We start from the raw sequence: 22902 nt of genomic DNA, 5'->3' as shown, positions 1-22902 counted from the left end.
GCCTTTCCCAAAATATAGTTGCAAAAAAACTAGACTCCTTTTCTGAAATATTGACGTTGACATTTGGTAATTTCCCTATAATTTGACACCTTTTCTCTACGCCTTTTATTTAAATTTTTTTTTACAAAAAATCATATTCACCAAAGATTTGACACATTTTCCCAAAAATAATGTTGAGTGAATTAAAAAATATCCCGAATAATTTGACGGCTTTTTTCAAAATTTACCGTTATCAATTATTGAATTCCCAAAAAATTCAACGATTTCCCCAAAACATTTCAGCTTTTCTCGCATTTATATTTCCCTCCTTTTATCAGAAATAAATGTTTCCGTAAGCTTAAAAAAATCCATAGGTATAAAACTCCGGCGCGAGTCCGGCAATTTTTCACAGCCCTCCTCGGCTTATTTTGCAAGATTGAGTGCAGAATGCGTTAAGCGGATAGCGGCTTCAATGGCGGTAAGTGCATGGATTTTAAAATTTTCAAAAATTTTTTTGACCAACTTGCGGCGGCCAAATAATTTTTTAACTATTTTTTTCGGACTCCTCATGGTCCAATTAACTAGAAACCATTGTTAGTTGGGTGGGTCACGTAAAGTGCAATCCTACCCACTGTGGGAATGATTTTCGTAAAAGGATTTGTTGTTTGTTTTTGATAAAATAGCTTTAGTTTGAAAAGTTATGTCTTTAGAGTCAGACATTTCCGAAATGAGTTTAATAAGTCTTCAAAGGGTGGCGCTTAAAGAGGTACTTGAGAAATTATTGGACTATCCGTGGTTTGCAAAGAAATTTGAAATTTCAAAAAACTGGACTTTGTTTATAGGAAATGGAGGAGAATGATTGCAACTGTGATCACTTAAGCAAAGATGATCAAATAAAGCAACTAAAAGCCAAGGTGAGTTTCAAAGCCTATAGTGTTTTGGCCAGTACATCATGAGCCATCCAATCTAGTATCCCTTTAAAACGAGCGACTAAAGCCCCGACACTTTTGGGGGCCGAAAGAGGGGTGCCTTGTGGGCGGGAGAATCTCGTCTGGCCTTCATTGGACGCTTTTCGCAGGTTTTTTTGCCTTTTCTCCTTAAATTGTCGCGATAATAGGGTACAAAGGCTCAAAATGTCAGTCCAACACTGATATTCAGTCAATTCCTCTTCATTTCTTTATCACTGCGACAAGAAGTATGTATCTTACTCCTGGAGAAGAACGTGTTTCATTATTTTCAAAGCTCATGCTTTTAAAACGTAACTAATGTCAATTATTTAAACTAATTACAGAATATTACTGATAATTATGTTTCACATATTACAATATGTGTATTGGATGGAATGCTTTTCTTTACGAGTTTCTGTCTGCGTTTTTTCTCGGCTTTTAAGTGAAAGAAGCATGGAGTTATTAAAGGGGATATGAAAATGTAATATTAATAACGGAGATTGAACCCGCCAAATTCAGTTTGCAGTATAGACATACAACATTACGAAAATTTCAAAGACTTGGAAAAGTTTCCCGACTTGACCTAATAATCCTTCCCGGGATTTTCGTCTTTAATCTATCCTAATCTAATCGTGAAGTAAATTTTACCACCACCAGAGTCAAGTATAGTACAGTCATATTTTAGCCCAAAAATAGAGGGAACGCGCAACAAATTGAAACAAAGCTGAAAATTTCAAATCTTATAGATTTTTGGGCGCTCTTTAACGTGGTGTGGTCTCCCACACTCTCCCATTGGAGGAATTTCCGCCATATTGGAAAATGGCGGACAAAATCGAGAAAACGTTTAATAACTCCGGTTCTACTTAACCGATTAACACGTAATTAGGCTTTAATTGTAGATCACCTTCAAACACATAATTCAGCTCTTAAGATATTTTGCCCTACAACTAACCGGAAGTTCACAATCTGACCCTGAAGATTAGCCTCATATAAAAAATGGGGATTTAAAGCATTTTATGGTTTCTATATTCAGAATGCATTTCCAAAAATTAAACATATAGTTCCTATTACTGACAAATTTTGTTTCTTTTCTGACAAGAGCTATAGTGTATAGTATGGGAGAGGGTTAAACAGCCTTTGTACCATCATAAAACTTAGTGTTTTAATATATACCATTGTTCGCCCACACTTGTCAATACGGCTAAAGTCGAGTTAAAGCGTGTGAAACAAAGTTGAAAAAACCAAGTGTATACTTTAAATGAAGATTGTGGAATTGATCTTTTGAATTAGCTTCTCTTCCACCAACAAGTGCGGCAGCACCAAGTTCAAACGTGGCTTGGAAGCAGCCTAAATGCTAGAGAATGGGGTTGGAGACAGGTAGGATCTGAACTCAAACCAATCTTTACCACTCTACAACCTTCTCCAGCTGAGCTTCTGCAGATGATCCCTCGTAAATGCAAGGAAGTCTGTGACTTGAAATGTGAATGCGGTAAAACTGGTCCAGTCTGTTCTTCAATTTGTAGACAATGCAAGGGAGTATCTTGTTCAAATAAACATAGATTTTGAGGCTCAACCTCAAGCAGAGGACTATGATTAAACTTAAGCTTAACCAATATTGATAAATATACTAATATACAAGTTGGTAAACCAAAATAAACCTCTCCGATACGAGACGCAATTAAGAGGCTATTCTTAAATAATTAAGAAAATATAATTGATATTAATTACTTTAGGCGTCAGTAGTTTAACGTAATTCTACTGAAGTCGTTTTAAGAAACTTAATTCCTAAAATAATTTTAAACATAGCTATTGTTGACGTTTGAATTCTAGCGTATGCACCTTTAACAATTTTTGGAAATTTAGTGTATATATTGATTCACAATAAATGATAAGAAATCCACAATTGCATGAACCTTTGGTTGAAGCCCTGCAATTGGGAGGCTAGACGTTTCTCGTAACCCTAGCCGATCGCCACGCACTTCTTGATCCTAACGTTGGGAGTAGAAGCCGAAAATTATACTGCGAACACGTTTGCTCCGATTTGCCAACTGCGAACGCGGTGACCGACACACACAGACAGACACCCCACCCCATTCACGTCCAGTATAATACCTCTCCGTGACGTCATCGTCACTTAAAGAGGTAAAATAATATATTTTAGGTTTAAAACCCGCTTTGCATTTATTTCGCTTGAAACCGTTTCGAAATACTAAAAAATTAGATTTGCCTTACCTTCCGGGCAGGATTGTGAACTTCCGGTTATTTGTAGGACAACATATCTTATAGGATGAATTATGTGATTGAAAGTAATCTACAATTGAAGCCTAATAACTTGTTAATCGCGTTAGTAGAACCAGAGTTATTAAACTTTTTCTCGATTTTGGAAATGCATTCTGAATATAGAAACCATAAAATGCTTTAAATCCCCATTTTTTATATGAGGCTAATCTTCAGGGTCAGATTGTGAACTTCCGGTTAGTTGTAGGGCAAAATATCTTAAGAGCTGAATTATGTGTTTGAAGGTGATCTACAATTAAAGCCTAATTACGTGTTAATCGGTTAAGTAGAACCGGAGTTATTAAACGTTTTCTCGATTTTGTCCGCCATTTTCCAATATGGCGGAAATTCCTCCAATGGGAGAGTGTGGGAGACCACACCACGTTAAAGAGCGCCCAAAAATCTATAAGATCTGAAATTTTCAGCTTTGTTTCAATTTGTTGCGCGTTCCCTCTATTTTTGGGCTAAAATATGACTGTACTATACTTGACTCTGGTGGTGGTAAAATTTACTTCACGATTAGATTAGGATAGATTAAAGACGAAAATCCCGGGAAGGATTATTAGGTCAAGTCGGGAAACTTTTCCAAGTCTTTGAAATTTTCGTAATGTTGTATGTCTATACTGCAAACTGAATTTGGCGGGTTCAATCTCCGTTATTAATATTACATTTTCATATCCCCTTTAATAACTCCATGCTTCTTTCACTTAAAAGCCGAGAAAAAACGCAGACAGAAACTCGTAAAGAAAAGCATTCCATCCAATACACATATTGTAATATGTGAAACATAATTATCAGTAATATTCTGTAATTAGTTTAAATAATTGACATTAGTTACGTTTTAAAAGCATGAGCTTTGAAAATAATGAAACACGTTCTTCTCCAGGAGTAAGATACATACTTCTTGTCGCAGTGATAAAGAAATGAAGAGGAATTGACTGAATATCAGTGTTGGACTGACATTTTGAGCCTTTGTACGCTATTATCGCGACAATTTAAGGAGAAAAGGCAAAAAAACCTGCGAAAAGCGTCCAATGAAGGCCAGACGAGATTCTCCCGCCCACAAGGCACCCCTCTTTCGGCCCCCAAAAGTGTCGGGGCTTTAGTCGCTCGTCCTTTAAAAGGGAGTCTCAGCTGTGACTGTGGTTTAGTATAAAAAAACGGCACTAGATGCTCCCATAGTCAAGGGGTGGAGTTGACTGACCCAATAAGCTTATCAACGGCAAGGTCTAGCTCCGCCCTTGAGAAAGATTTCTGATTGGTTCCTGCCTTTGGCTACATAAAATTGGTGTGTAGAAGGCTAATCAGTGTGTCACGGGCGCCACAGGAGCTGACATTTGCTTTAAAGTAGAAATCGCAATAGAAAAACCTTAAGTAAACCAATGTCTATTTGTGGGTGATTAGAAACACCATAAGCCGGTCACACATCCCTCGACCATTTAAAGGGCACCACAAGAGCCTTGTGGGAGCTCTATGCCTACACACACACAAACTGCAGCCTTGCTTATAGTTCTTGCAAAGCTATCGCGCCTCAAGCCTCTGGTGGAGCCCTTGACTAAAAACCCCTTCTGATCCCCCTTTGTTCACGTCATTGGTTTCTCTGTTTTCTTTCTGGACACTTTAGAAGACATTCTGCGTAGAAGGAAGTCCTATTTTGTAATGCAGCCTATTTTTTCAGTGTAATGGTTTAATATCAAACGTGAAAAAAGAGAGAATGAGAACTTTGTTTACGATAAATGAGAAACTGGATGAAATTGAATGGCTCAATGGGGTCATTAGTGAGTTGGAAAGTGAAATCAAGGACCTGATGGTTTGTGACATTCTTCATTTTCATAGTCGATGTGAAAGAGAATCGGGTTAAAAGTATTAGTTCAATTATTGTTATTTGTTTATAACTTAGGAGGAAAGTGAAAGAGCCAACATTGAGTGTGTGAAATTAGAACCTGTTGAAAATGATTTAGGACTGAATGAGCAGGAATTATCTCATCCTGTTCTGATAAATCAACAAACAGAAGAACAAATACAAAGGTATTTAAAGCAAAAAACCAATGAGAACTTGTCCACGAGGGCGGATCCAAAACTAGGACTGTTCACGAGCTCGAGCCGACACTTTGGAGGCTTAATTAATTAACGAGCGAGCTTTTTTAAGGTCGAGCCGAGCCGATAGGCATCGAGCCACTACGACTCGCGAGCTTAGTCACTGAAATAGTGCTTTCTTTTTAGTCCTTCTTTCCACCAATAGCGTTCCCTTGTATTTTTACAAGAAATAAAGCGGGAAAATTTGCTTTCTCTCGGCTATGGTTAAGTTAAGCTCAAGTGTAATTTTTTATTTCACTGACTAATTCGCGTCCATAAAACTTGATTCGTTAAGCCTTGCCACGATAATCGTGAATAAAATCAGAAGTATGTAATTATTCGAGAGAAGTGTACCACAAAGCGGCTGGGTAATTGTAACATGATTCTTTCCAACATCATTTTACATTGGAGCAAGGTTACTATTAAACCGAATCGTGCGCATTCGCCATAAATAGTTCCCTCATCATTACTCTATTACTCTATTGGCGCTTAACTATTTGCTAAGGCGCATGCGCTTGTGGATTTTTGTCCCACGTCAAGACAATCAAGGTTTGTCCAGGGTTGATAGCTTAGGATTTACTACCAAGCAGTTATAGAATTCACCCCACGTTGCGATGCCCATCTGAAGTTTGTTGAGCAGGAAAGCAAATGTTCAAAAAGGGTGAGCCTGGGAAGAATCATGTTACATAGAGCGGGGTGGCTTAGCGGTTAGCGCTTTCGCCTCGCAGCAAGAGGATACCGGACTGTGGCACCGGGTGAAAATCTGGGAACAAATCCTTCTGCGTAGAGTTGCAAGTTCTCTCCCCGCTTGTTAAAAGGAGTTTTCCTCCGCGGTCTAACCCGGTTTCTCCTTTCCACCAAAACTTGCAGAGGTTAACGTTAATAGTTAGTATAGGGCGCTGTAGGTTAGCTGTGGCATAGGGGCTAGCCACCACCCCTCTATGCAATGTAAAGGGACCCACCTGTAAACAAGCCACACGTGGAAATCCCTTCTTAGACAAAGCCTAGATTATTATTATTATATATAACTAAAGTATTAAGAGGTTACAGAGTGTAATCTTTTTTCTAGTATCCCCTATAATCTTTTATTGCTGTTGCTATATCAGTTTTGACGAATTTTTATTTGGATAGTTCGCTAAGTATACCAGCTGAGATACCCAGCAACATTTACCAAAGTCTGCTTAAAGTGGAAGCCACGGACCTCGAGCAATTTGGTTTAGGTATGGTGTCACATTATCGTAATCCTGACACGCAATCTGACGTAGTTCCAGTTTAATGAAACTATTAGGGTTATTTTTTCGTTTTGATCATTAAGGTTCGTTGGTAAAAGCTGAAGGTGCTTGCAATGTCCAAGGCACGCTGACTGAAGAAGATATTAAGGAAGAATACCCTGAATGTGACGCGGAGGAGATTGACAAAGGAAACACATCCCAAACTAAAACTACCTCCAATGCGGGTCTTGGAACGCGAATTTTGAAACTGTGTATTCCTAAACTAAAATACAGTGACTGTGTTCCTTATTTACCAAACCTTGAGGGCGAAAGACAGTTGGAAATGTCTCCTGTCCCAACGACAGATTCGCCTCTCGAGAACAATCTTAAAATTAACAATTCTTATCCTAAATCACGAATTTCTTCGACAAAGAGAGGTAATGAGAGTAAAGCAACTCGATCCAAGAAATTGTGTCTTGAAAAACGTTGGGAATTGTCGTCGCTTGACGCAAATATGGAAAGCAATTCTCTAGAAGAAGCTCCAGAGAAGAATCTTGATGATAACCAATCCAAAGTGACCTTGACCGATTCAAAGAAAACTGATAATAGACAAAATCAAACTGTGAAACTGTACTTGCCAAGCGATTTACCAAGAGTGCCGATTGAAGTTGAAGATAATACTTCAGTGTCCAGCTCTGATGCATCCGAAAGTAGCTCGTCAAATAATTCCAAAAGTAATACAACTTCTGCCAGTTCGGAAATTGGTAAGTCATTTAAGCTTAGGGTCAGCAACGGTTTTCGGGACTGGAACATAAAACTCAAAAATGGTCAAAATTGACCCAATTACAGTAGAAACCTCATGAGCATGTTTCGAAATTTTCTAGTGGTAGTTCCCTTAACAGGTTTTTTAATCCCGTCCTTTCTAACCCTCATTTCTTCTGTCTTCCCCGAAATTTTTCAACCTAATCCTCAATCCTTAGCATTTTAAAGCTTAAGTTACTAAAAATTTTGCCTCGTTTAAATTGATAAGTTTTTAACTTTATAAGATTTTTTGAAATTTAAACGGAAAATTGTTTCTACGAATAATATTAAACTCAATACTTGATGCTTTTGGGCCTGAGCTCCACCGACGAGAAAAAATTCCCTTCTAAAAATACAGGTACCCGGCCGTCCTGGGTGTCTTAAAGAGCCCAAGCTAACGTTGCTCAGATTGATAAGACCAGAAGTCCATAACCCCCCTCGAAGTACTGAGATGTAACGGTTTATACCCTGGCCGTCTTCAGTGTGGAAATTTTGTTCCAACCCCCCCGTTTTCCGACTAGTTTTGGGGAAATATTTTCCCCCCCCTTTCAAGCCGGGCTTGGCGCCAAAAATATTTCTGAGAGGGTGGTTTTTTCACGAACGGGGTGACGTTGGGTAGTATTGTCCAATCGTAACGTTCCATTCTCTATCGTTTCCTCTTGCCATTAGTCCCTACCACAAAAATGGTATTCCAGGGGGGGGAGTAGAATAAGACTTGGCGGGAGAGTTCCGCAAGTGCTGGTTTTTTCACGTACGTAAAATCTTAAATTTTGGATTTTTTATCAGCTTTCGGCTATTGTTACCTCTCTATTTTTTAATTTATTGCTCATATTCAGAAGACTAAATTAACTAAGTTATATAATATTCTTCAAAAATGTTTTGATCTTAACTTAAACGATAAAAAAGGTTATTTCGTATTTAAAAAAAAACAAGTTGGGAAAACCAAAATATTACCTCTCCGAGTCAAGAGGTCTACTACAACAAACTTATTTACCTAGATATGGAATTATTTCTCTTTTTTGAAGTAAAAATTTACGAAATATTGAAGCAGTATTCCAAGCATAGCGAATATATAGTAAAGCAGACGACATTTTACATCCAATAAGGATAAATCTTGGACACATGGAAATCAGTCGATGGGGAAAAGAACAGGAATAGAAGTCTACGCTTCAGCTCTTTACCCTATATTCTGATAGCTACATTCACAACTGGTTTTAAGTGTAAACACTATCGTCTCGTCTCACCAACAATATTCTTAGTTTGACAACATGACTGTTAGCGTTAAATAACACTAAATTTCAATTGTAGCTAGACGCACTGATAGTCAATGCGCACCATACAGAGAATAAAAACTCTGTAGCTACTACCCGTTTTCCACTAGCCCTTTTACTATTCTAATTGCCACCATGATCTTTTCTTCTATTATAAAATCTTAACCTGTTTATTTAATAGTGTATTTAACTTTCGGCTCACTCTGAACCGTTGATGTCTCTTCATTTCAGACACGAAAATCAAAACCCAAAGTTTACTTCACCTCAGGCCTCAATTATTTACTCTTTGTTTCACTAAGCCTATTGCGGATAATACTTATTATACCCGCCGGAGTCTAGGTCTTAGCTTTCTTTATGAAATCTCTATACCAAGGATTATTCTATATACATATGTAGTATAGCTAAGGTAATATATAAACATCCATTTCAAATAACAATATTAAAAAAAATCTTTGGAATATCAAAATTAAACGGAGCTTTATAGCTACAAAAGTACTAAATGCATCATAATTACGAAGAATATTTCCACATATTCATTTTATATTATGGAAAAAGGGAATATTAAGGTTCTGTAGGATATCTTTACACATCAAAACAAAACGAACTTCTAACGCAGCGCACTAGTGTAACAACGGACGGACAAACACATAGAATGCTGTTTTACCCTTTCCGTATTAATTTTGTGTTGAGAGACATGATTATCTTAAATACTAAAATAAATACAATTATTATAATAAATTTTCTTCGTTAGTTATTCACCTTATTCAGCGTTACATCCTTTTTAGAAAGAATAATTAAACATTCTTGAGAGACTTGACTAATATTAACGTTTGAATTGAAGGATACGGCTGTTGTTTCGCCTTACTCAAATAGGTAGTATATAAGGGTTTCGAATCTCAGCTATGGATAAGAACAGCGCAATTGCGTGAACCTTTGGTGGAAGCCCCACCTTAGGGAGGCCGGACGTTTCTCGTAACCCTGGCCGATCGCCGCGTATGTCTTAACCTTAACGATGATGATGGAGTAGAAGCCAGGTGTTCAGACTGGTGTCCATGTGGGATGGACAAAAACAATGACCAGAAGATGGTGGCGTGTAGAAACCAGTGTGTACAGACTGGTGTCCATGTGGGATGGACAAAAACAAAGACCAGAAGATGGTGGTGTTAGAGGCCAGGTGTACAGACTGGTGTCCATGTGGGATGGCCAATGATCAGAAGATGGTGGTGTAAGAAGCCAGGTGTACAGACTAGTGTCCATGTGGGATGGGCAATGATCAGAAGATGGTGGTGATTAGAAGCCAGTGTGTACAGACTGGTGTCCATGTGGGATGGACAAAGAACAGAGGCTGGTGGAGTTAGACAGGCAATGGAGTGGAATACCACTTCCGGGAAATGCGGTCCGGAAATTGAGAACACGTTTGCTCCTATTTGCAAACTGCGAACGCGGTCACGTGGGTATAACAACAGACAGACAGACACACACACACACACAGACAGACACGTCGAAATTAGAACCTCTCCGTGACATACGTCACTCGGAGAGGTAAAAACTACCGGGTCCCTAACCCTAATATCCACGCTAGCCTCTGCGTTGCGTTCTGGGGAATTTCCGTTGTCATTTTTTACAACCTCTCAGACACGCCCTCTGTTCTTATAGGCTCCCTTATGTTCGGGAAATTCAAAAGCCAAAAAGAAACACCCCTTTAGGGACACTTTTTCTCTCTTGAAACCGCCACTATCGCACGGCTCTCTCAGAGACGAGAATTTTTGTGTTGGCGCTAGCGTCGCGGTGTTTGACTGAATTGAGCCCTGAAGAGGGTATGGGGGAAAGCTTGATTTTTGTACTCCAAGTGTGATGGACTCCTGATAAGACCTTAGTACTTTACTCCCCAATGGTCTTTGAAATTGTGAATAATTTCATCTAAAGAATATTTTTGAGACCCTGCTCCGTCTTTATAGCAGTTCTCGAATCTATGCAAGTGGTCAATCGGTTCTTAAGGTAGTGCCGAAGGAACCGCGTCACCGAATAATTGTCCTTCGCGTGTTAGGCACTATACGAGGCGTTTCAAATATATCGTGTAGCTCACCTAGGCCCAAGATGCGTACTTTGCGTGTGAAGCCTTACCGCTTTTGGTCTTACTGATAATGAAATATGAAACGATTTATTATTGAAAATGTAAAGGATACAATTTGTAATATATTGAAAATTACTTAATGTATGGGAAACAAGGGTTTTAAAGAGAAAATGGTGTTAAGTTAAACATCCTTGAGATTTGGGTAGAGCCTTTCGACGAAATAATGTTATTGTCGTGGCAAACTATCCGAGACGTTTTCTTTTCTTCTGACTTAATCGTTGCAATAAGTAAAATCACGATTTTTTCACATACACCGCTTACGCTGAGCAAGGATTCCTTGCGCTGAGTGACTGACTACCTTCCTCGTAGAAGTGGCCATCATATTATTAAATTATGATGATATCCGGCTCTTTCAAAATTTTGCACTTTACATAACATCATATTCAGGTCTTAAGGGTAACGCCAGGGCCAAATGTATCCCAAACAGTCGTGAGTTAATTTGGAGTTACGTGTTAACGAATTGCAGTTACTCTCATTTTAACTCCGTCACCTAGAAACAAAAAAGAAGAGAGGACAGATTGACGCCTTTCAATAACGGCAGTCATATTATTTTCCCTGCCAAAAGCATATTTATATTGCAATAGACTAAAACCTTAAATATTTTCTTAATAATTAACAACCATTAGTTTCCACTTTCTGACGGGTAAAATCTTCGGAGACAGTCGTCTCTTTTCGGAGCGGTATTAATTTTGTTGTCCGAACTTGTTTTCTTTAACTTTGCGTCATTTTAGTACTCGGCATGACCGGTTTTATCAAGTGGTATTGAACAGTACAATGTGTTTGATTCAAATTGTGAGAAGTTTCAGTTTGCTTTCTGAAGGAAAATGCGAGAAGCAGCGTACAACTCTTTGCAAATATTCTCCTGAATATAAAAGTCATCTTCAACGTCACATTACATACGGTGCTGAAGAAAAACGCTTCAAACGTGATCATTGTGACTATACTAGCTCTGAGAACGGTTCTTTGGTCAGAAATGAACATGATTTAACTGCTCTGAGATCGACGTTGTTTTGCGTAATAAAATCCGAATATATCTTTTTTCTTCCAATAATCTCGAATGTGGGAGACACGGACTACCTGCCGGAAAATCAGTGTGTTCAGCTTTTGGACCTAATTCCGCTTTAAACTTTGGTGAAAACTGATCTTGGGCAAAATCGATGCTCACTTTCAGTCGTTGTGGTTGTAACATGTGTTGGACAAAACGCTCACACTTCTTATGTTATTTTTAAGATTCTACATACTTTGAACTGTAGCACTAAACGGCCTTTCATCCTTTTGAATAATGAAACAAACCGTTAAAATACCCCGTTTTCCCAAGAGTCTTCACTCTTCTCTCATCATAGCTGGTGCTTATTTCGAGCAAAAATACTTTGACAGAACGAAATTAATAAATTGGTAACTTGTCTTTACGCAGCGTCACCTAGCATTTGATTCCCTCAAAATCAGCTGAAAGTTAAAAGTACAACCTTTCAGGTTTCGAGCCAAGGTTTCTTCTCGCCAGTTAAGTTAATCTTCATTCCCTTTTTATAATATGCGTGTTTATTTACCAGCAAACGCCTTGAACAACACTGTTTCAACACGCCTTTTTTTTTCTGTATCACCGCGTTTTCGTACGCATTACCTTTTTCCATGAAGTTCAATTGAATATCATTTTATTTTTGATGATAAATTGTAAATGATGTTAGTGGTTTCTATGTTTTCTATGGGAAAATTGAACAAGAAACGTACAGCGGGGCACAAATATTCAACTGAATATAAAAAAGAGGCCTACAACGTCGCGTATGAAAGGGTAACGAAGAAAAACTCTTCAACTGTGATCAGTGTGAATATGCGTGCACGCAGAAGAGTAAATTGATCAGACATCAACGCATTCACAGTGGTGAAAAACCGTTCAAATGTCATCAGTGTGACTTTGCAAGTAGGCAGAAGAATGTTTTGATCATACACAAACACATCAGACATGAACCTATTCGCTAGCGAAAACTACGTAGACGCCACCTATCCACACTGCGTGGAACTATATAGTGTTGATCAGAATAAATCGGTTGTCGCGAATTCGCCATTGCCAGCTTTCCGCGTTATTAATGCACTGAAACTATGGAATCTCAAATAGCTATGCCATCATCAATGGGAGTGTGAAAAGGAAAATCAAGTGGTTTTTCATCTATTCTGCTAATTATAAGACCAATCTGCCTAGTGAACTACATCCGTATGGTTTAAAATCATGGATGGTAGTAATCGTGTGAGTAATTTGATCACACACAAACGCATTCACAATCGTATTGACAGTGCTGAAAAACCTTTCAAATGTGATCAGTGTGATTATACCTGCACAATGAAGAATCATTTGATCTGTCATCAACGCATTCACAGTGGCGAAAAACCCTTAAATGTGATCAATGTGACTTTGGATGCACTCAGAAGAGTAGTTTGATTGCACATAAACACATTCATAGCGGCGATAAGTCCTCCATAGGTACACATCGGGCGGTTTAACAAAGTTTCTTTAGATAATGTAATGTGCAAAGCACATTAATGTTTAATTACAATTGTCTCTGCAAAGATTTAACGGTTCGGGCTGGATCGAAAGTAAAATGCACACTAGCTAAACATTTAAAGGCATAAAGCAGACTGTACGTTGTCTCTAAATAGTGACTCTGACGGTTCTATAAGTTTAAATAATCGAATCAGGGGGAAAGCTTCCATTCCCCGTCCCTGATCGAACCCGGTGACATCACTGCAAATATATTCAACAGTCAGATTTGTGCACCTCCTAGGTTCACGTGGGATATCATTCAAACAAATAATATAGAATGTGTTTTATAAGCATATTTTTATTACCTTTCAATTTTTTTTAAAAGCTTCCACAATCTGAAAGCATAAATTGGGTTAGGTAAGATCAAGTCTTTGGAGACCGCTGTTTCGACTCGCACATGGATAAATTTCTGTTTTTTAAACTCGTTTTCTTTGATAATACATTCAAAGTGTGATTAGTGTGACTATGCTAGTACCCGTAAGAGTACTTTAATCGCACATCAAGACATTCATTGGCGGTGAAAAACCCTTCAAATGTCATCAGTGTGATTTTCCAGCACATTGAAGAATAATTTGATCAAACATCGACGCATTCATAGTGGCGAAAGACCATTCAAATGTGATCAGTGTGATTATGTCAGCCCGCAAAAGAATATTTTGATCAGACATCAACGCAACAATCACAATATATATATAATATTGAATATAACCCTTTATTTAAAGGGTATGAGAAGCTTCGTTTGAAAAACCTCTGATTTATATAACAAAAGATGGAACTAATTTCTGTGAATTCAAAAATATCAAGCTTTTAATTCTCACATTTCTGGTTATTTGGCAATATGCATTTGAAAATGCTTCATATGAAATTATTTCAAATCCATTTTTTAAGATTAAAAACTTGATATTTTGAAAGTATAGACTTGAAAGTGTAACATAATACCACTTTCGTGCTAAAGTATGATATGAAATTGTAAATTCCCATACCCTTTAACTATAATTAACAATATTTGATATAACAAATGGTAAATCAGTAATGATATCTTCGCTATTAGAGAAGAACGCCTAATTGAATTACTGTGAGGTCGTAGACCTCGGTAGCTCAGTTGGTTAGAGCGTGGGACGGTAACCCAGAGGTCGTTGTCATCTTTTCACATAGGGGTGGTACACGTAATAACATCATCCGCAACCGGAATTCGCTTTGGTCCCATTGAACCGAATTCCCATTCGACAGAACGGTTTTTTTGTGGTGTCCCATTCGACCGAACGTAACCAAAAGGTGCGTTTTTATTTATAATTTAGTCCCATTGGACCGAAAGTCTATTGAACTGGAAGAAGACATACTGTGTGGTTTTATATTAAATATATTTTTAATTTCACAACTTATTTTTGTTGAAATAAATGTGAGTTGAAAATGTATTACTGCACTTATTCTAACTACGTTTTACTTACGGCGAACCTAACCTAACCTAACCCAACCTAACCTAGCCAAACCTAACCTAACCTAACCTAACCAAGCCTAACATAACATAACAGTAATGTTTTGGAAAAGGCAAATTATTTGAGAAGTCAATGAAGCTAAACATCAATATTTTGGAAAAGGCGTAACATTGTTAAATGAATTGATGTTATGGCTCCTTTCCTTTGTTTAACTTCGTCATCACTTCTAGTTCTAGTTGGTTTCAGCAGAAACAGGAGAGACTGCAAAATTGTCGCTAAGCTTAACTTTACTACGGAAGTTTAATGGCAGAATATTGCAGTTCATATTGCCACGTGTATTTTAATAGACGTTTATTATGGGGAAGTTTGCATTCTGTATTACACAAGTGTCTAACGTGGGGTCAAGTTTGAATCTTTCACATTCTCAACGCATATATTAGATTTGGTAAAGTCAAACCTTTAGATACCGCTGTTTCGACTCGAACATGGATTATTATTGTTTCTGAACTTGTTTCGTTTGCCTTTGTGTCTTTTCAAGCCTAAGCATAAACTATTATATCAAATGCCTTTGAAGATTGAAATTTTTGTGATTCGAGTTGTATGATATCATATGAGATTTTAATCTATTTCCTTTCTGTAGGAAAATCCAAGAAAAAATGTTCAACTCGATACAAATATTCACCTGAAAATAAAAGGGAGCTTGAACTTGAAATTCGAAAGGATACCAAAGAAAAACCCTTCAAATGTGATCAGTGTGATTATGCAAGTACGTGGAAGAATAGTTTGATCAGACATCAACGCATTCACAGTGGTGAAAAACCCTTCAAATGTGATCAGTGTGACTATGCAAGTAGGCGGAAGAATGTTTTGATCATACACAAACGCATTCACAGTGGTGAAAAACCCTTCAAATGTAATCAGTGTGACTATGCAAGTGCGCGAAAGGATGATTTGACCAGACATCAATGCATTCACACTGGTGAAAAATCCTTTAAATGCGATGAGTGTAATTATGTTGGTACCCGTAAGATTACTTTAATCGAACATCAACGCATTCATAGCGGTGAAAAACCCTTCAAATGTGATCAGTGTGACTTTGCAAGTACGCGCAAGAATAATTTGATCGTACACAAAAGCATTCACAGTGGTGAAAAACCATTCAAATGTGATCAGTGTGACTATGCAAGTGCGAGGAAGAGTTATTTGATCAGACATCAACGTTATAATCATATGGACTAATTAAGTGGATTGATTGTATTTAAGCATACTCAGCAATTTAGAACTTTTAAAGAACCATTTCAAAATGTGTTAATTGCGCAACGCGTTTTCATTTTCGCTTCACACATTACTGTTCTTTACCACTGTAGTAGATACTCACTGAGAAAAAAGTTTTCGTTCGTTGAAAAATTGTAAGAAACCTATCGTTACGGAATAGTCACCGGACGGGCTATATGATATTACAAAATTGTGGAATGTAACTATCCTAACGTCTTAACGGGAAACTGGTAGTGATACTATATTTGTGTAAGTTATTTTTAAAACCTTCACGAACAATATTGAATACCACCATGAATTTATTCATTAACAATATTTAATATTACAAATGGAATTTCAGTAATGATATCTTCTGTATTAAAGAATGATATGTTTACCACAATTATTGATTAACATGTTTTTGCTTTGGATCTTAATTTACTTCTTTAATAACTTCATCGTTGTCATCACTTCTTGTGCTAGTTGGTTTCAGCAGATACAGGAGATTGCAAGATTATCGCTAAGCTTAACATTACCGTTGCTTGTGTTTTGTTCACTACTTTGTAGGTGTTATCTCATATCTACGGAGGTTTAATGGCAGAATATATGGCTGTTCATATTGTCAGGTGTATTTTATTGTACGTTTATTATGGTTAAAGTTCGCATTCTGTATAAGACTGTATTCCGCAAAGTTCTAACGTGGAATGAAGTTTGTTCTTTATGACATACACAGTCACAATTAGTTAATTTCCGAATTCGATCAAGCTGCAGGGTTGAGTTCAGTAACACCTGGAATTCAAAGATCTTCAACTCGCCATTTTCTGGACCCTTCTGATTGAAATAAAGGGGAAGAGATGTGAAACACTCACCCCTGACGTCACATTTAATGTATTTGATTTTAGAAGCTAAGTGGCTATAGACCCGATTGTAAACAAGTTATCTTTGCGTTGTGTGAAGGAGTAAACAAAGGATAAATAGCCAATGAAACGCGAGGAAGGAGGAGTGAGCGGTTTAGAAAAGTTTTAAGCCCTTACTCTTACCTTCTATGTCCTCTTCAAGATCCCAAGTGTAGGAAATTTTATGTATATCTGTTTAAACATTTATTCTTTAGATAATGTAATGTGCAAAGATCATTAATGTTTATTTGTCTCTGCTTTGGCTTGATCGAAATTAAAATTCGCACATGCTAAACATCTAAAGGCATAAAGCAGACTTGCGTTGTCTCTAAATAGTGACTCTGACGGTTCTTTAAGTTTAACTTGTAACTGATTAGGCTAAAAAGCAGGTTACAAGGTTGAAATAATGAACTCCAAACAGTAACCTTCACCGGTAGATTCCGACACCATCACTCCACCTTTATGGACGCAACCGGTAGATGCTGCCATGAACGCTGATAATAGATCTTCACGCAGCCCTTCGCCCACGGCACTTGCCAGCTCTATCGCGCACCTAGCGAATCGTGGAACGACTCAGGACACGGAGCTTCAAGGCGTCGTTGTTCCGGCTCCTGCTCCGACTCTTTCAGGGAGGCCCCTTTGCGGTCGAGCTCGAGGAACACCCCTTCGAAAACCCGCACCAGCCCTCTTACCATCGCCACCTAGGGCTTTAATACCAACTCCTCCCCATGTACGAATGGACCTCTCGTGGATGCTCACCCCACGGGTGACCCCTGGTGGTCTGGTCTGTTACTGGTGTGGTTGTCCGCACCATGTGCGAAACTGTCCGTGTAGAAGTAGAGTTGACAGAAAAACGTCTTCCTGCCTTCCTCAAGACGTTTCTTCCATCCTTTATTAATGACTTCAAAACTTTAAAGGGTTTCTTCTTTTCAACGTGTGGGGGAATGTAGCGGTTCAACTACTGAGCCTACACACACACACACACACACACACACACACACATAATTACATAAATTAGGCTTACCGTTTAGGCTCCTGTCTATCTAGCTTGTGACTTGGCCTATATCATAAGATAATTTTGAGTCTCCTCACTTGAGGGCGTACTACTGCAGTCCTTGCGCGCCCCCTTGTGAGGATAGGCCGAACTACTGCTAAGTCAGATGCTATAAATTGTCAAGGCCATAGGGCGAGAGAGTTAGTTAGTTACTAACTAGCGGTGAGAGCGCTAGTTAGTGGTCAGGTCAACTGGCATAGTCCAAGGGAACATTTCTACACCCGTTAAGTCAACATCTGCTTTTCGGCGAGGTTGAGGGTACGGTTTTCACGACCCTCTAATAGTTTAAGTTTAGTTCTCGCGCGCTACGTATTCGGCTAGGCCCGCTTGCTTCGAAGACCATACTTTGAACACAACATGGCTCTTCTTACCTCGGTGAGTGTAATGTATAAATAGAAGAAACCCTATGGCGCTACCCCCATTTGACTTGGCAGTAGTTCGGCCTATCCTCACAAGGGGGCGCGCAAAGACTGCAATAGTGCGCCCTCAAGTGAGGAGCCTCAAGATTATCTTATGATATAGGCCTAGTCACAAGCTAGATAGACAGGAGCCTAAACGGTAAGCCAAATGTATGTAATTATGCGTGTGTGTGTGTGTGTGTGTGTGTAGGCTCAGTAGCTGAACCGCTACAAACTAATCTAATCAGGAGGAAAACTTGCATTCCTCCTTGATCGAAACTGGTGACATCACTGCAAATATATTCAACAGTCATAGATTTGTGCACCTCCTAGGTTTACGTGGAATATAAGTCAAACAAATAAATATAGAATCTGTTTTATAAGTCCATTTTTAATACCTTACAATTTGTTTTTATTATTTTTTTCCACGTTCTCAAAGCATGTATTAGGTTAGGTAAGGTCAAGTCTTTGGAGACCGCTGTTCGACTCGGACAGTGATTATTTTTGTTTACGAACTTGTTTTTTTTTGTCTTTGTGTCTCTTTAAGCCTAAGTATAACCTGTTTTATCAATTGCTTTTGAACAGTACAATGTTTTTGAATCGTTGTTATGATGTCATTTGAGGTTTTAATTTATTTCCTTTCCCTAGGAAAATCCAAGAAAAAATGTTCAACTCGATACAAATATTCACCTGAATTTGAAAGGGATCTTGAACTTGACATTCGAAAGGATACCAAAGAAAAACGCTTCAAATGCGGTCAGTGTGATTATGCAAGTACGTGGAAGAATGATTTGTTCAGACATCAACGAATTCACAGTGGTGAAAAACCCTTCAAATGTGACCAGTGTGAACATGCGTGCACGCAAAAGAATCAATTTATCAGACATCAACTCATTCACAGTGGTGAAAAACCATTCAAATGTAATCAGTGTGATTATGCAAGTACGTGGAAGAATGATTTGTTCAGACATCAACGCATTCACAGTGGTGAAAAACCCTTCAAATGTGATCAGTGTGATTATGCAAGTACGTGTAAGAGTGATTTGATCACACATGAACGCATTCACAGTGGTGAAAAACCCTTCAAATGTGATGTGTGACTATGCAAGTACGCGGAAGAATGTTTTGATCATACACAAACGCATTCACAGTGGTGAAAAACCCTTCAAATGTGATCAGTGTGACAATGCGTACTCGCGGAAGAATAATTTGATCACTCATCAACGCATTCACAGTGGTGAAAAACCCTTCAAGTGTGATCAATGTGAATATGCCAGCTCCCAGAGCTGTCATTTGAACGTCCATCAGCGCATTCACCGTGAAGAAAAACCCTTCAAATGTGATCAGTGTGATTATGCCAGCACTCACAAGAGTAGTTTAATAATGCATCAACGCGTTCACAGTGGTGATAAACCCTTCAAATGTGATCAGTGTGATAATGCGTACTCGCAGAAGAATAATTTGATCATACACAAACGCATTCACAGTGGTGAAAAACCATTCAAATGTGATCAGTGTGACTTTGCAAGTACGCGCAAGAATAATTTAATCATACACAAAAGCATCCACAGTGGTGAAAAACCCTTCAAATGTGATCAGTGTGACAATGCGTACTCGCAGAAGAATAATTTGAACACTCATAAACGAATTCACAGTGGTGAAAAACCCTTCAAATGTGATCAGTGTGACTATGCAAGTACGCGCAAGAATGTTTTGATCATACACAAACGCATTCACAGTCGTGAAAAACCCTTCGGGTGTGATCAATGTGACTATGCAAGTGCGCGAAAGGATGATTTGACCAGACATCAATGCATTCACACTGGTGAAAAATCCTTTAAATGCGATGAGTGTGATTATGTTAGTACCCGTAAGAGTACTTTAATCGCACATCAACGCATTCTTAGCGGTGAAAAACCCTTCAAATGTGATCAGTGTGACTATGCAAGTGTGAGGAAGAGTAATTTGATCAGACATCAACGTTATAATCATATGGACTAATTAAGTGGATTGTATTTAAGCATACTCAGCAATTTAGAACTTTTAAAGAACCATTTCAAAATGTGTTAATTGCGCAACGTGGTTTCATTTTCGTTTCACACATTACTGTTCTTGACAACTGTAGTAGATACTAAGAAAATGTTTTCGTTCGTTGAAAAATAGTAAAAACCTATCGTTACGGAATAGTCACCGGACGGGCTATGTGGTATTACAAAATGTTTTAATGTAACTAACGGGAAACTGGTAGTGATGCTATGTTTCTGTTCGTTATTTTTAAAACCTTCTCGAACAATATTGAATATAACCATGAATATATTCATTAACAATATTTAATATTAAAAATGGAATATCAGTAATGATATCTTCGCTATTAAAGAATGATATGTTTACCACAATTATTGATTAATACGTTTTTGCTTTGAATCTTAATTTGCTTCTTTAATAACTTCATCGTTGTCATCACTTCTTGTGCTAGTTGGTCTCGGCAGAAACAGGAGATTGCAAAATTATCGCTAAGCTTAACTTTACCGTTGCTTGTGTTTTTTTCACTACTTTGTAGCTGTTATCATGCGCCCACGAAGGTTTAATGGCAGAATATGTCTGTTCATATTGTCAGGTGTATTTTATTGTACGTTTATTATGAGAAAGTTCGCATTCTGTATAAGACTGTATTACGCAAAGTTCCAACGTGGAATGATGTTTGAGAAAGTTGTTTGTTGTTCTTTATGTCATACACAGTCTCAATTAGTTAATTTCCGAATTCGAACAAGCTGCAGGGTTGATATCAGTAACACGTGGAATTCAAAGATCTTCAACTCGCCATTTTCTGGGCCCTTCTGATTGAAATAAAGGGGAAGAGATGTAGAAACACTCACCCCTGACGTCACATTTAATGTTTTTGATGTTAGAAGCTAAGTGACATACAGGGTGTTTTTGACAGGTCCTTCACAAATTAAGGAGCGTGTTTATTGGACAAAACTGAGTGAAACGTATTTTGAAATCAGCATTGATTTCGGATTTCTTAACTTGGATTTCACGGGTAGCGTACGGGATTTCATGAATGACCGACTCCTCGCTACTTAGAGACAATGCAAGTCTGCTTTATGCCTTTAGATGTTTAGCATGTGTGAATTTTAATTTCGATCAAGCCCGAGCAGAGAAAAATAAATATTAATGAGCTGTGCACATTACATTATCTAAAGAATAAATGTATAAACAGAAATACATAAATTTCTTACACTTGGGATCCCTAAGAGGACATACACTCCATACTAATATCTGATTGAAGGTAAGAGTAAGGGCTTAAAACTTTGCTAAACCGCACGCCCCTCCTTCCTCGCGTTCCATTGGCAATTCATTCTTTGTTTACTCGTTCACACAATGCAAAGATAACTTGTTTACAATCGGGTCTATAGCTACGTATACAGGGTGTTTTTGAAAGGTCCATCACAAATTAAGGAGCGTGTTTATTGGACCAAACTGAGTGAAACGTATCAAAGAACCTGGGGTCTACAACATTTAGTTTTGGAGATATGACCCCCCAAACATTTGCCCCGAAAACGAGAAAATATCCCAAAATTCGGAGTAAGGGTTAATGCCATTACCCAACTTGTTTCGAAGTCATAGGCAATTTCAATAGCCTTGAATTTGAGAAACACTACTGTAACTTTAGATAGCAGAAGGGTATAAATGGGTAGAAGTACGCGTACGGCGGTAATGTAAAGCTAATACCAAGTGTCATAGTGTTTTAAGATTTCTCAGCACCCAGTAAAATGGTTGCGATTGAAGGTTGAGTTTTTTTAGCGTTTTTCTTGTGTTTATGTCAGGTGAAATGAGTGGAGGACGTTATTTAGATAGGAAAAAGATTTATTTAATGCATTAGTAACAGTCCGACAATTTCTAGAACGTTCGCGTCCGAAATCCGAATCCCGACTCGCGTCTCTCCTCGGACCTCTCGAGAGATGAATCAAAAAGGGTTAAACGTACATAGGTGGGGTGTTGTTGGGGGGAAAGTGGTTTTACTGGTTTTTCGGAAGAGGAACCGTGGAAGTCTTTCGCGGGAGTTTTGAATGAAATAAAAAAAACGTTTATACTCGGCCATCCGTTCTCATTAAACTCCCGATTAATTGTCGCTAAAAATTAACAGATAAATGAAAAGTTAGATATCGTACATGATTAAAAGTTACTAACAAAAATGTTAAACGAAATTATGGGTTAATCAATTAAACAAAGTCTTTCAAGTATGTTGGTCTTCGTAGTTGCCGTTTTGGTCTCGTTCGGACATCTTCAAAAGTCGTTTGCAGTTGGTTTTCGTCAGATAAAACGTCATCCCGTGCTTGTTCGGTTAACGACTGTGATTGTTGGTGTTGGTCCGGTCTTTCTTCTTGATCATCGTCATCAGACTCTTCCGAACTAGAATGGTGGTCGTTGTCCGCGACTATAAAGCGTTTCAGCTTATCAGCTGGAGCCGTATTTCTATAAAAGCGCTGTGATCTTTGGGCTTCGGGTAGGTCTTCTATGACGTACCGATCGTACTTCAGTTTTTTAGTTACTATGTATGGCCCTCTGTATGAGGCATTCGTTTTCCGTGGTTCGCCGCTAGCAGGCGGTTCTCTACGGACTAGAACCAGG

At 38.3% G+C, this 22902-nt stretch overlaps 1 protein-coding gene across 1 annotated transcript; it reads left to right on the top strand.

Annotated features, from left to right (window-relative positions):
• The first annotated feature begins 376 nt into the window (after positions 1-376).
• Positions 377-20669, top strand: LOC149658788 (uncharacterized). Its single transcript, XM_089844132.1, has 10 exons — positions 377-745; positions 822-893; positions 4882-5013; positions 5104-5231; positions 6411-6499; positions 6595-7254; positions 15309-15905; positions 17256-17602; positions 18924-19364; positions 19450-20669. The coding sequence occupies exons 1-10, from the start codon at positions 680-682 to the stop codon at positions 20269-20271; spliced, it is 3354 nt and encodes a 1117-aa protein (XP_089700258.1). The 5' UTR covers positions 377-679; the 3' UTR covers positions 20272-20669.
• Positions 20670-22902: the final 2233 nt, after the last annotated feature.

The sequence above is a fragment of the Phalangium opilio genome, unplaced genomic scaffold (genome assembly GCF_054372755.1).
Source record: "Phalangium opilio isolate 3A_F unplaced genomic scaffold, DU_Popi_V2 ptg000075l_1, whole genome shotgun sequence".
NCBI lineage: Eukaryota > Metazoa > Arthropoda > Arachnida > Opiliones > Phalangiidae > Phalangium > Phalangium opilio.
Note: the sequence above shows the minus strand (reverse complement) of the source record. Positions and strands in the feature narration are given on the sequence as shown.

Bases quoted from the DNA above. Each gene is read 5' to 3' on its own strand.
- LOC149658788 (XM_089844132.1), top strand. From the start codon at position 680: ATGTCTTTAGAGTCAGACATTTCCGAAATGAGTTTAATAAGTCTTCAA. The intron at 6,500-6,594 runs GTATGGTGTCAC...TTGATCATTAAG, and splicing joins CCTCGAGCAATTTGGTTTAG to GTTCGTTGGTAAAAGCTGAA. The intron at 19,365-19,449 runs GTGTGACTATGC...AAATGTGATCAG, and splicing joins AAAAACCCTTCAAATGTGAT to TGTGACAATGCGTACTCGCG.